This window comes from Manis pentadactyla, chromosome 17 (assembly GCF_030020395.1).
Source record: "Manis pentadactyla isolate mManPen7 chromosome 17, mManPen7.hap1, whole genome shotgun sequence".
NCBI lineage: Eukaryota > Metazoa > Chordata > Mammalia > Pholidota > Manidae > Manis > Manis pentadactyla.
The window spans coordinates 57,805,932-57,820,996 of NC_080035.1; the positions used below are offsets into that span (position 1 = coordinate 57,805,932).

At 38.2% G+C, this 15,065-nt stretch overlaps 1 protein-coding gene across 3 annotated transcripts in view; it reads right to left on the minus strand.

Moving 5' to 3' along the window:
• FGF14 (fibroblast growth factor 14) overlaps positions 1-15,065 on the minus strand; it is a 593,995-nt gene that overhangs the window by 128,345 nt on the left and 450,585 nt on the right. For all 3 annotated transcript variants that reach the window (XM_036893713.2, XM_036893715.2, XM_036893714.2), the window contains exons 2-3: positions 10,669-10,779; positions 4,407-4,510 (exon numbers count right to left, since the gene is read on the minus strand). In XM_036893713.2, coding sequence (XP_036749608.1) covers positions 4,407-4,510; positions 10,669-10,779 — 215 coding nt within the window. The remainder of the gene's footprint in view (positions 1-4,406; positions 4,511-10,668; positions 10,780-15,065) is intronic.

Here is a 15,065-nt window from a genome sequence, read left to right on the forward strand (position 1 = left end):
GTGACTAGTTCCTGAGGACAGAGGCCATAGATTTTGTTCAGAGATAGGACAGGAACCAGGGGTGGGTGGAGAACTCGCATAGGGAGCATAGAGTACAGGAGAGTCTGTATGCCTTTATACGCACAGCTCCCAGGGAAGACTTGGAGAGAAATTAGGTACCACAATATGGAAAACAAAGCAGTTCCACTTCTATGCCTCAAAACTTACGTAACGAACAGAAGAGCAAATGTCAAGAGGAAAACAGCATTGTTCCATCCTGTTCTGTTAGTCTGCTGAAGGAAGAGGTACAGTTGATGTACAGAGCAAGGCAGGGAGCTCTGAGGATTTCCTGTCCAGGAAGCCATGGAACATTCAGGAAGAACAGCAGCACAAATCAAGACAAGAAAAAAGCGGTGTCTGCTGACATGGAGGAGAGGTGGGGCCACCTTTGTAGAAGAGGCTTATGAAAATATTTCTGGAAGATATGACTGTAGTATCAGAAGACCATCTCAGGCAGAGTAGATTGGACTCTGAGGACCTTGAAAATGCTCTCACAGAATACACAGCGTGTACCATTTTTTCTTTAAGCAAAGGACACTTTATTCTCCCCACACACACTGTTATTATTGTGGGGGGTGTTCATGCCAACAAACAGAGGCGACAGTATTTTGATGTCCCAGGGCTTCTGTGTTGCTGCATTAATGAAGAAGAGAGCAGAACCACTTCAGATTTCTATAAACTTCATCTTAGTGGTACATGAAGTTAGGAAACCAAGAATTTCATTTTATTCGATGGTGGTCCCCAGGCAGCCCACCTGCCAACTCTCTCCAGCTCCAGTCTCACCACCTTGGTCTAAAGCCACCACCACGTCTCTCCCGTGGCCACTGCACCAGTGCTTGCCATGTGAATGTTGGGCTACCCAGTTTAGAATCACCACCAGTGGGCAGGTGGGGTGGTGGGGGATCCTTATTAGACTAAGTTCCTGGCCTCCCATCAGACCTGCTGAACTGTGGTATCTAGAGGTTGATCCAAGGAATCTACATTTTTTCTCTCTTTCCAGGTGAATTTTTTGAGCCCTATTATTTGCAGAGCACAGTAGTGGTGCATTTTCTTGATTCATTTTAAAAATCAGTGGTAAAGGGATTGTCTTCCTTTCTCCTTGTGTTACTTGGGGGAGAGACTCAGATGAAACACTAATTTCAGGAGAACACCAGGGCCTATTGTCTCCCCAGAAGCCTGCATCTGGGTAATAGAAACATTATCAACATTGTTTTGAAAGTAATAATCTTATAAATGTCATCCTGTGACAAGACAGCAATAAGGCATCTTAATATATTTTATGTACATTTTTTACCTTATCATTCAGAAAAACCAATCAAACTAAAACCAGAATTTTAAATCCAAAAATTAACTTAAAGCATCCAGGGAAACATTCTAATTTTATGGAGCGAAAGGCTGACAGCCAGGGAGACTAGGCCGTGACAACAGAGGTCCTGGCTGTCGGATGCAGGATCCAGGGGCCTCTGAATGCAGCCTGGGGCTCCACACACCCCCATCAGTCCGCCTTCCTTCCTTCCCTCCCTCCCCCTCTTCCTTTCCTTATATCTAAAACACATTCTGATTTCAACTATTCTTTATCTCTGCCCAAATAATGAATGATATTTTTCTCTCATTCCAAGTTTTTCTTCAGTGTTCAGAATTTATATTCAAACCTTGTCTTTCTATGAAGGATTTTCTTGGTCTTTCAAAGTCACAGGTTGTTGGGAACAGAAAAAAAAAAACCTTGACTGTTCTTCCCAGAACTACATAGTTCATAGTTGGCCAAAATACATATTTTCCTTAACATGATATTCAACCAATTCTTTAACCCAAGTATGTCCTTGTCCATTTCTGTTGTGCGACCTTGCAGCCTGCATTCTACCTCCAAGCAAACTCTTTATATGTAACATTACATCTCTTGAGACACGGCTTCAAGTTACATACTATGATCGTTATGACCGCAAGAGAAATGACAATTGTCACATTGAAGAAAAGATTCCACAGGGAGCCAGTGCCTTCCGCTTCAGAAATGTGATTATTTACATTTCAGACAAGACATCTTTTGTGTTCCCTGAGGGGGATTATCTGACAAACTGAATATCTTCATTTGGATGGCAAGGGATTACGAGAGTTACTTCCTGAAATACAAATAGAGGAATATGTAGCTCAGGACAAAACATTAGTGTGATTTCCATTTAACAGAATTCACTTTGAGTATTTAACTGCCTACATTTTAAATCCTCAATATGACCCTACTTTACGTTGCACAGACACGAAGATGATCTTTTTTAAATGGGTATAAACGTAAAACAGCTTCTTTCACTTCCCAGACTTAGATTTTCATTAGCATTTCTCTTTAAACCTAACTTTGACTGTAGTTTTCCTATTAAAATATATCGTCAGCTTAGTGCCAAACTTCTGATTTGGGTGAACCGTATTTGTCGTGGCTTTTAAAATTTAAAGTTCAAATGTTACATGTAATAGACTTTAAGAATGTTAAACACCAAAAGCATCAAACGTTCCCCAGATAAATATAATTTTCTATGTTTTTTTATTTGAGAATCTCTGGAAGAAACCGATTGTTTCATATTATACTTCTTAATAATTGAAGTTAAGTTGCTTCGCTATGTAACAATTCCCCAAAGGTTTCATTACATCATCATGTGTTTATAACTTCTTGTTAGAATAGGTGCCAGACCATATTATGAAAAATGTCTAGTGCACTGAATCAGTATAGTGAAACAGTTAAAGATGAGTCAGACTAATAATGCTCAAATCCTGTCTTCTGTATTTACTACCTGGGCAACTTTGCATGGATTCTTAAATTCTCTGTACTGTCGTTTTAACAGTATTTGTTTAATAGGTCGCTGCAAGATTAGATGAGCTAATACTGTAAAGTGCTTACAACAGAGTCAGGCAGAGTGTACTATATAAATATTAGCCATTATTATTATTATTATGGAGGTAGAGCTATTAGAGTGTAGTTATTGCTGTGTAGTGTAGTAGGCTCTCAGTAACTGATGGAATAAATGAATGTGCAAAAACATTCTTTTTGCTGAACTATTTGAAGGACACATTTCATTACATTGGAATAAACAGAATGCCTTAACTCTGAAGTATTAGTAAAGATTGGAATTGCATTTGATTTTTATCTAAGTCATTTTCCTCCAACATGGCTGAGGGTAGTAAGCATCTGGGAGAATCGAGTGCCTTTTACTAGATCCAGGCCTCAGTGTCAAGATGGGAAGAGGAGAAAAGCAAAATCTGTGAGTCAAGCTACCAAAGGGGAGGCCCAGAAGCCAACCAATGGGAGAACTAGGGAGGAGTGGAGAGCAGAAAATGGGTCAAAAATGAGCCGGAAGTCGTCAGCGGGACACGTTGTGGTTCAGATGCCGTAGCCCACAGCGTGAGACCAGATTCCCGGCGGGAGTCCCCATGATGCCGGAGAGCAGACCAGGCAGCTGGTAACTTTCCCATTTCTGCTCCTGCCATACTTCTTGGATTGCATGGACCATAACCCGTATTGTATTTTCAGTCAAGACACAGACTCAAAATTATGTACACTATGTTTAAAAGAATAGGCATGCATGTGCAAACTCATCACCAAAAAGTAGAAAGCATCTCCCTCAGTAGCAAAAACATAAAACCTTCACATTTCCCATGTTAGCCACACATATACCAGAGCACAACAATGTGATAAAATCATCAACAGACATAGGACTAGAGGCTATGGCAGATACTGCCTCTAATAATTTTTAAGCATCTCAAAAATTACTTGAGGGAAAAAGAAGAAGCAAAAATAACAAGACAAATATCAAATCAATAAAGTGGATTCATATCTGAACTAAAAGTTATATCCAGAAAATGTTCTTCATCTGAATTGGACTTTTCCTAAAAAACAGGTAGGAAATCCTAGTTTGATTGGCTCTCAGTATGTTGAATATTCATCTTGTGCCACAGAATGCAATTTGCAGATGGAGGGGCCCAGGTCTGTGTGCAGGAACACCATTTAGGGAACTTAGATAAAGCTTCCAAAATAATGAGCATTTTGCAGCTCAGAGGGAACCTGCAGCTCACATTTCATTTTCCTTGATAAGATTTCCCAGATTTGCTGAAGAAAATGGATCACGTATTATGAGAGGCTCCTGGGAAGGTTTCTGCTTAAGGTGTGTGTGTGTGTGTGTGTGTGTGTGTGTGTGTGTGTGTGATCAAATACTGATGAATAACGAATAAACAGTTCTATATATAGCATTGCAGCAAAGATCAAATACTAAGGCAAAAAGAGCAGAGGCAATAGACACAACTTCATCGTATCTGTCGCTGCTGCTCTTGTCCTTCACTTTGCAAACATTCAATCAATTGGCCAGTATCTCTGGCCTGGAACTTACTGATGGGTAGAGGTGACCTTCTCCATTCATGGCTATGTACAAGCCTGTCTTCACTCCCTGGATGGCGACAACGCGCAGTCCCACTGGAATGAGGTTGAACAGTGCTGTAAAGAGAAACACGGTCTGTCACGCCTGGGCAGGAAGAAGCAGAGCATCAACATCACGTTTCCGTCTCTCCCTTTCATTTAAGAAACATCATCTTAGTTACAACCTTTTTAGAAGTTCCAATCAACTCGCTCTTATTTGTCTTTATAATTAAAGCCTTTCTGCCGCAGGATTGGCACTAGACCTCCAGTTTGTAGATCTTCTTAGCAGTCTGTCTATAGCCATTCTGAAGAGCTGGTGGGATAATAAACAGAATCCACCTGCCATCATGATCCCAGTATCAGGGTCTCTGGTGCTCTTTGATGCCCAAAATAAATCAGCTGTGCGGATTCTCAAAGAGTAGTAGGATGTAAGCGGTCCAATCGGATGCTTACTCTGGTCCTTCACGCAGAAGGTGTGCTTTAGTACTGCAGTGCAGGACAGGCCAGAGGTTAAAAAGGTAATTGCAAAACAAAATTACTCTTGCTGAACCAACATGATATACCGGCAGAGCCTAGACAACGTGTGCAGCTGGCAAAGGGATAAATTTAGGAAGAACTAATCACATAGAATAGTACGCGAATTTTAAAGCAATAATTTTCTTTATTAATATTTCATAGAATTATGAGTGAAAATAAGAGGAAAAAGTGTTAAGTTTTATCCACCTTAGAGATAAAATCTCTTCTGTGTTTCCATGTTTTTCTTACCTTATTGACAACAAAGTTATTTTTGTATATTTTCACAGTTTTATATATATTTATATAGATACATGTTTTAAAATGTATATAAACTATATAGTATTTATGTTACTTATACTTATATTACATTATATATTTACTTACATTTATGTATTTTTATAGTTACATATGTATTTTTATATGTCTATATTATATTCTTATATTTATATTGTTATTATATATTTATATTATTCATAGTATATTTTAACTATATAGCTATATATATTTTATATATCATTTTATATTTTTTTCACATTGCAGAACACAATGTTATGATTGGTTTTTAAAAGTCTTAAGGCATTTCCATGCCATCTTACGTTCTGATCATTTAGTGGGTATTCTATCATCATTGTTAGTTTAACTACTTGATGATTTTGGAGGCTTTATTCTGGATACATTTATGAGAGAACCACTGATCATCCTCTATGAGGTTTTCTGCTCCCATCCAAGTTCTTAATTCAAGACTAATTCTAAGCCATAGGACCTGACCAGAATAGGCAATGGCAGCAATAAAATGTTGACGTAAATGTATAAATAAAATATCTTAGGCTTAGGCTCTGAACTATATTCTACAAATGACAAGTAATTTGAAAAATGTGGGCAATTTTTACTTCAATCTATAGATCTACTCAGCACATAATTAAAAGTGGGTGTTTTAAATTGTACTTTATTCCAAGGGACATGTTTTCTCAAAATGGAGTGGGGGAAATTATACCCTCTCTTCCAACGATTACACATTACAGATCCCAGTCTCAAGGTACCTGTGGTGAAAGGAAAACGGCAGGTCATGGTCATAGCTAAGTATGCCCACAAGAATACTCAGGGGCATACATGGCGGGGTGGACATCAGCTTTCACGATGCAGACTAATGTCGGACTGTCTTCTGTAGAGCTCTACGGGCTTATTACATCCTTATGGAGGAAAGAGTCTAGGTTTACTTATTGCTATTGTTTAATATTAAACACAACTGTGCAGTTGTTGAATAGCATAAGGTACCAGTATCACTGTGACTCTCAGGATTCCTTCTTTGTGAAGAAGGTGACTGAACTTTCTCATTCTCGTCTAGAATACCTGAAGTATCCCATCTCCCTTGTATTTTGAAAGGATAGGTACCATAGGATAATTCCTAATTTATGTGCAAAAGTTTTTAGAGGAATTCATAACTACATGCCTGTGCATGCAAAGTAGGGTAGCCTGACCTACTCAAACTTAATCATTCTAACCTTACACACCCCTAATGGGATTTGTAGGCACTATTATTTGATGGAGGACAGATGATATAATCCTAGGCAGTAAGTGCATCCTGAACTCACTAAGATAATGTAGCAGGGGAAAGACATACAGAGGAGAGTCTAAAGTGACCATACTAACAGTAAAAAACATCCTGGTTTTGTTTTTTTTTCAGGATTTTGTTTGGGATCTGAATTATTTGATATAAGTTATTATCATTTACAGAATGATAATAGAAAGTGAGTCAACATACCACTGTACTGTGGACGCCCATTCACGACTGACCACGCTGGACCCCCGGGGCTAATTAAAACCACAGACACCCATATTAATTGGGCATCATCACATTTTTCATTCCTTTTGTATTTACATAATTGTAAAGCGATGTCACAAAGCCTTGGGGAGTGAGAATAATGAAGGTGTTTGTGCTGCTTTGTTTATTCTGTGTAACACTCTGTTTCTCCATATCATAGTGATTTCCTACCCTGGATGCACTTTAAAACAAGCTGTGTTTTTAGAATAGGATGTCCAGGCCCAACCCCAGACCAATTAAACCAGAATCTCTGAGCTTAGGTTTAGGGCACAAGGGGTTTTTTTAAACAGCTCCCCAAATGATCCTAAATGAAGCCAGGGTGACCACTACCATCCTAAGGCCTGGGGGGCTGGGGTGGCCACTGTGAGTACCTGGCAATTTTTACACATCATGTTATCAGGTTGGGAGTTTCTAAGGTGAGAGGGACTGGTCTGTGTGAGGTTTTGATGTTACTATAGCAATAGCTCACTGATGTTTCTATAGCCCCATTCTGCCTGCAATATTCATTCAATCTGGTAATGGGATCAATGAAGCCCAAGAGCACAGGAAAACCCCTTGGCAACCTGGGGAAAAGAAAGCCACCCCCTCATCAAAGACCATGGGTTGTGGTAATGCTGAAGGTCAGTAGACAGATGGGAAGCTCTACGAGTTTCACAGGAATATGCCCCCAAAGTGAGTGAGGGGATGGCACAACCCAGCGCTCACTTCCTTCTGTGAAGGATCTTTCCAGGGCACGTGGGAGCCAGTGATAAGCAGTCAGGCTGCTGCAGTATCCTTCTCTTATCCATCACCAATCATTTTCCTGCCATTCGTCCTTCCAGAGCTTTCTAGATGTCAGGCCAGAACCCGGGTGTGGGGAGGGGTGGAGGGGCCACTGGTATCAGGTTTGCCTGCCTGCGAGCCTTCCTCCCTCTTCTTAGCCCCTCTAAACTTGGGCAAAGGCAGTTTACCAAGGTGATCTGACTTTACCTAGTCCTAAATAATTAGTTGTTTAGTGGTGGGATATGTGTTGAACTCAAATCATGGATTGAGGTTCAAGCCTTAGTTTTGTCATTTGATAACTTTCAGAATGGCAGCAGGGTAATGTTTAAGTTCTTTCTCCTTATTGCTCCTATTTATAGGCAAACTAATCCTTGTTTTGTATTCAGAGAATTATCCAAACACTGGAAAGTGTGTGTGAATTATTACGCCACACCCTTCCTCCAACCAGAAGGGCAGGACTCCCATCAGGACCTGCCTATCAGCAGCTCCAAGGCTCACTCCCATTTTTAAAGAGTACTTTTCACTGCTAATGATTTTCTTAAGGAAACTATATTAAAATTCATCCTAAAACTCTGTTTTTCAATTAAAAAGGCAACAGTACACGGAAGTAGAGTTAATTTGTAATTCCCATTGTTTTTATAAAGCTGCTCCAATCCGGCCAAGTTTTATTCAATTTTATAGACATATCATTTGTATAGGGTTTTGAGGAGAAAATCTTAATCTCAGCCTGTTTTATTCTGCTCTGCTAGGTCTTGCAAAAGTTGAAATGGTAACAAAACTAACCAAAGTAGTTTCAAGGGCACATAAAATGGAAAGTGACTTGTAAGGGAAGAAGATGGGGGTCACATCTTTGCACAGAGATCTAAGTCCCACGAGTGGGGGCGCTGTGATCTGGTTCTGATTTGCTTGTGGTGGGGGCTCCTGTCCCAGCTTCCGTGCCAGAGCTGTTCCTCACCAGCTTTGAGAGAGATTTGAGAGGATTTCAAGTGACCCAGAGGTTCTTATTCCTTTCAGGGTAGTTACACAATAGGAGGAAAGAAGCCCCATGTATTTAGAGAACAGAAGGTCAAGTGTCTTTTAGTGTCTCAGCTTTCCAGTTCAGTGGTAATATCATTCAGATAACCAGATAGCAGTACGCATACATATGTATATAATATCTACATCTGTACTTTCACAGGTTAGAAAATATTATGCTGTTTATTTAATTCTGAAGCAATATGCTTTTAAAAGACAGTGTCTACTTAACCGCTTTTTAACTGGACATTGATTGCCAGCATTAAAAATAATCAACTTGATTGGAATTACAAAAGCCAGAGAAGATAGGAAAAAAGTTTTGTCTGAAGGAAATGATTTTTCCAAGAAATCCAACTGAGCAGCACTTTCATGCAGCTCTAGTTTATTTCCTTTTATGAAAAACTTTGTCATAAGGGATGACATCAGCCTCCAGTCTGATAAATCAAAGTGTCATCACTCTTATAATGATCAAAGTTATGGAAAACTAGTTCTCATGATCTACTAGACCCTGACCAAAGAAAATCAGAGAATATTGAGGACATATGAATTTATGAATTTATGAAGTCCATGACCCCTACAACAGCAAGACATAAGAAAAAGAGCATGCCTTTCATCAGAGAAAGGGTAAGGAGTTAACAATAGGGAAGAGGAAATGAGCAGACATACATGTATTAGCTTGAGCCAGAAGAAACTGACATCTTTTGTAGGTCAAAGATGGTCGAATACTGATAATGTTAAAAGGTTCAACCTAATATCAAAATCCTAACATGTAAACAATGCTGACATTGGTCTAATGAATAAAAATGCCTTCTTTCTTTCCTGTGTCTGAACTGTTTGTTGTACCTTCTCTTTTTCTAAATAAAAAGAAGGCTAAAAAAAATTTCCCATGAACTAATATATGACAGGGGAAAGTTCAAAGTACCAAAGGATAACATAATAGACACAAAGAGAGAAAGATATTAGAAACTGAAAAGGAGGAAGTGGAGATAAACCAAGAAAAATTAAAAAGTTGAAAGAAAAATAAAAAATGAAGTCGTGCCCAAAGTCAAAAAAAATAAACACGATGGCTAGAAAAATAGTGACATTTCATGCAACAACATTAAATGTAAAAATAATCTACTTTGTATCATTAGCTGCTCTCAGTGTTACTGAAAATTTGATTACTAGAATTTAGAACAGGAAATGTCTATAAGTTGGTTATGTGTATTCAAATCACCCCTTCTTTTCATGGAATGATATTCTAGAAATGACGGGTAAGTGACAAATGAAAGAAAAGATCCATAGCCACTTCTGAACCACTAGTGAAATGTGCTAAAATATTTCTAATACAATCAGTTTTTGTTTTCACTAATTCTCAGCAATAAAAAGTGTGCCTATTTTAGAACTGATGTGCTAAATTAAAAGGAATGAGATGCCAGTGTAAACAGAAAATGGGAAAGGAAAACACCGACAATTGAATGAGGGACACCAGAATGAAAATACAAAGAGAAGTGGTATTTTAAAAAATAGCAAAATGAAGACAGATATTAATTCAATGAAAGGTGGGTAGCTTTTTAATAATAAAAAAAAGTTATCACAGACTCAATTCTGTAAAGTAGTTAAGTGTACAATGGCTTTAAAGACACACAACTTCATATCCTCTCTACAAAGACAGGTATTATCATTTCTTGGCATATGCAAAGAATTTGAAAAATTACATTTCTATTATTTGAAACAACTAATCCTTATAGCCCTCGAATTTCCACAATTATGATTAATAAGCTACAAGCCTGATAAAAATAATGCTTTCATAGTAAACATGTAATCAACTTTCATCTGAATGCACTAGTGTACTTATTTGACTTTTATGATAATGAGACTAAAAGTAACAATAATACTGCATATGACAGTTGTTTGAAAAAGAAAAGACAATATTAACTTCTAATTATCTTAAAATGATAGGTTTCTTTTATTGCCCTATCCACATGGTCCAAGTAAAATTCTAAACGGCATTCTGCAGTGTAACTTTTGCAGAAATGAACCAACACAATTGAATATTTGCAAATGTATTTTAGGAAGTCATTTAAGTAGCAGTGTATCTTCTACCAACTGTGTCAGCGGGCGGCCTGCGGTTGTCACTTACTAGAATTAGTGCTGTCATCCTTGGTTCCGTCGAGAGCTCCATCGGGGTGCATTTGCAAGTAGTAGCCTTGCCTGCAATATAACCTGGTCACTATACCCTTGAGCTGGGGATCTGAAAGGCAAACATAGTTATCATAAGCCTCACAGTGTGCCACAGTTGCGTTTCTTTTTTTCTTTTTCAGAAGTAAAAGGGCATTTTGGAAGTAGCATCTTTTATTTTGCGTCTCCCAAATTCATCTGTATTTATCAAACTTATAGCACCATAATCAGAGAAGGTAAAGAAATGCAGTTGTAAACTACATTGTCAGCTGCAGAAATAGGTAATTTTATGAAACTGATTTCTGTGTGTATAAATTAGTAGTTAAGACAATTAAACTCCCTAATCTATTAGTTTAATTACTAGTTAAGTCCTAAACGAATTAGTGTAATAGTTGAAATGAATGTCATTCAGTCTGGGGGTGCAAGTTTTGCCAACTTCTGGCTCTAAGAAATCTTATTAAAGGCTTTATAATGGATTTTTCCTTTTGCTTAATTTGACAAGTAATCTCAAAATGTGTAAGATCTGTAGTACAATAAACATACTAACATTCTTAGAAACACATTTTTAGAAACAGTTCTGATAGGGAGAAAGCTTCCTTGAAATCTAAAGGGTCACCTTAGCTTGAATGGAAGCATTTCTGGTACTTAACGCACAATCCACAGGAAAATGGGAAAATTGACTTCTGAACTCAGGAGGAGGGCACAATGCTATGAAGTCAGCTCTGTGATTATAATCTGCACAAATTAAATGAATTGAACAGATAATCCCACTCATTTATATAACTAGAAAGAAGAGTAAAATTATAGAATATGGGTTTTGATTCTCAACCAAAAGAGCCTGAGGTACTGGACAGTGGAAGTTTATTAAGATGAAAAGGGAAATTACATGGGAAGAGACTTCTCATTTCATGATTCGTTGAAAAGACAGCCATTCTAGTGACCCAGTGCTTTGCAAAGAACCAGTTGTACCTTTGAAAATAAATATTTGTATGTGGCTTTTCAAAGGCCATCCCCACGTCATGATTAGGTTTGCTGTGGGACATCATCCTCACCATGGCAACTGGCATCTCTCCACAGATGCTGAATGGGACATGCAAATGTCATGCTGTTGACACAGAGGGATGCTACAGAATGATGAGACCTAGTGCCTTGTAATCACAGAAAAATTGTGGGCTGGCAAACAAGTGACCACAAGAAACACACAGGCACAAAAAAATCAGCTATTCAAAATGACAATATCTTAGTCTTTCCTTTAGTTCTCAAGAAGTTAAAAGGAATGCCAACATCTGTGTCTACATATATCTCATATCACTAATAATTTGAAAAATGACTCCATGGTACACAGATTTTCTTCAAAGATGGGATGATATTGAAGAAAACCTGGAAAATAATACATGAACACCACAATATCACAGCATCAATGTGACTAAACATATTAGAATCTGAAGTCTTTTAGGAGACTGAGATTGTAAAAAGAAACATCTATCTGGTTATGAGGATTGTGTTGCATATGTTCCTTATTGTGAAGTATGTACCTTTAAAAATCACATAATTCTAAGATGTGCATTACTGAAAATTAAATTACTCTTGTACCTTAGTCTGCCCATAACCAAGTACAACTTGACTAAACATCAACCCTCTAAGTACTAAGGGTTGCCTTTTTTTGGTTTTGTTGCATCGTATCAATGCAAGTCACTGAAAATAAGTAGCACAGAAAAGAAGAGAACAAAAATAAAGAGGTGGGAGAGTTTCTTAATCACCACGAAAACATTTAGATAATTTTAGAGATGGAGAATTTTTCTGCAAAACCTTTATGTTCTGAATCACTTATTTTTAGTAATCCTATGCTTTAGAATCTATATATTCTGGACTTGAATTAAGTAGGTCAGACAAGGCAATAAAACAACACATAACCCCTATGGGCTCCCTCACCCTTACACAAAGAGAACCCTTCTTTTTGTTTTTTCTATTACCAAAGGTAAGAGATAGCAAGTGTTGATGAGGATGTGGAGAAATGGGAACCTTCATACATTGTTGGTGGGATTATAAACTGGTACAGCCACTGTGGAAAACAGGATTGAGGTTCCTCAAAAAATTAAAAGTAGAACTACCATATGATCCAGCAATTCTACTTCTGGGTATTTATTGAAAGGAAATGAAATTAGGATCTCAGAGATCATCTGCAACTAATGGGCACTTCATCTGCACCCCATGGGCACTTCAGCACTAGTCACAATAGCCAACATATGGAAACACCTAGGTGTGCATCGACAAGTGAATGGACAAAGAAAATGTGGTATAATAATTATATATATATATATATGTGTGTGTGTGTGTGTGTGTGTACATATACATATATGTATATGATGGAATATTATTTGTCCTTCAAAAATAAGGAAATTCTGCCATGTACGACAACATAGATGAACCTGGAAGACATGATGCTAAGTCCTTCTCGACCACACCTTCTAATAAGGAAGTATAAATAAACATGAAATGGTGTTTTTTGAGCTCATTTAATTGTGAGAAAACAAAACCAACTTCATTTCTATTTATCTAGTTTCACCTTATTTGGTATTTTCTTTTTAGAAACCACAGTAACATTGATTGTGCTCTTCTCAAGCCAGGCACTGTTCCAAGCACATTACAGGATTAACTTACTGAACTCACCACAATTTATTGAATAAGAAGCCCATTGTGAAGATGAGGAAGTGGAGAGCACGGAGCGATGAAGTAATCTGACAAAGAGCGCTTACCTAATAAGTGCAGACCTGGGGTTTGAGCATGATCCTGCCCACTTAACTACTGAACTGTGTGGCTTCTATAAATTGCATGATTAAACTTAACCAACTTAAAAACTTAAAATGAAAACCAATACTTTTTTTAAAGACTAGGGTTTCAAAGATTAACCCCAGCTGTGTCTGACCCCAAATTTGTGATATAAAGCAATAACATGAAGTTAGAAAGGATCAAAGTTCTTGAAAATCTCTCTTAAGGTCCACCCCACTTTGCCATCGGCTGCATTTTCAATAGATCTCTACCCAGGAAAACTTCCTCCAGATTTCACATTTACTACTGTACGTTTGAATTTCTTCTAGGATCATTTTCAGTTCTCCCAGTTCCACCGGCCCAGCCTTGACTACTTATGTTAACAGTATGTGCGCCCTGGGATCAACGCCTTGCTTGCCTTTTTTATTTCAACTAATGAGCTGTCCAATCCCCAAAGATGCTGTCTTCACAATCTCCCTCACTCCTTTCCCTTGTTCCATTTTCACTGCCAGCAGCCGTCCAGCCCCTCGTGCCCCTCCGGGGTGGTCGTCTTGCCTGCAGTGTGCCTGTGCCAGTCCCTCGCATCAGGAAACAGGCAGTAAGTCTTGGCGGCCCACGGCATCACTCACACACCCTTCAGTGTCAGGGCCCCTTCTTACCTGCCTGGCCTTGTTTCCTACAGCTCCCACACGGTCCCCTGCAGCCAGCGCAACCTGGGTCACTGTGGGCTGCCTACAAATACGCCGTAATCTCTCACATTTACCCCACTCCCTTTACCTTCCTGTCTCAAATGCGCCCACCTTCACAAAGATGCCCCCTCGCTTGTCTGTACACACACGCCCACATGCACACATCTTTGCATGGTTAATTCCTGTCCTTCCTTTCCAAGTTCAGCATTATTAACACTTCCTCTGGGGCACTTTTCTGACACCTCAGACAAGATCAGATTCCTCCTTCGAACGCTTTGATGGCAACATTCTTAATAACTATAATTTATTTTTTTTAAAACAGCAAAAATATTTCACTTTGAAATGTTTTTAATACATTAAAAGATACAGGAAACAATACACCTACATCTATGTACCCACCACTGAGATTTAAACAGATGTTAATATTTTGCTTTATAATTCATGGTTTCAGTTTCATATTTGTACAATTACATGATCGATATCTGGCCCCAAACTGGACTGTAGGTTTCATGAGGAAAGTTAAACTATGATATTGCATTACATCTCCAGGGCCTAGATAAATAGGAGCTGTGAAGTACATATTTCTTGAATGAATACTGATAGGGTGTAATTTATCTAGTAATTTCATATATTGCTGGTAAGAGTGAAAACTGGAACAACATGAAAACCCAGATGGTAGTAAAGACTTAAAAATGTCCACAACTTTTGACCAGATAATCGTACTTTCCAGATTTCTAACTTAAAAATAAATCCTCAGTGTTATAAAGTTTTGTGTAATAACATATGTATATAGAACATGAGCATGACTAAATAAAAAGTACTATCTAAGGGGAAAAATATATGGGAGATAATACATCAAAATGATAAATATAACTGAATTTTGATGGTTACTGGAATATTT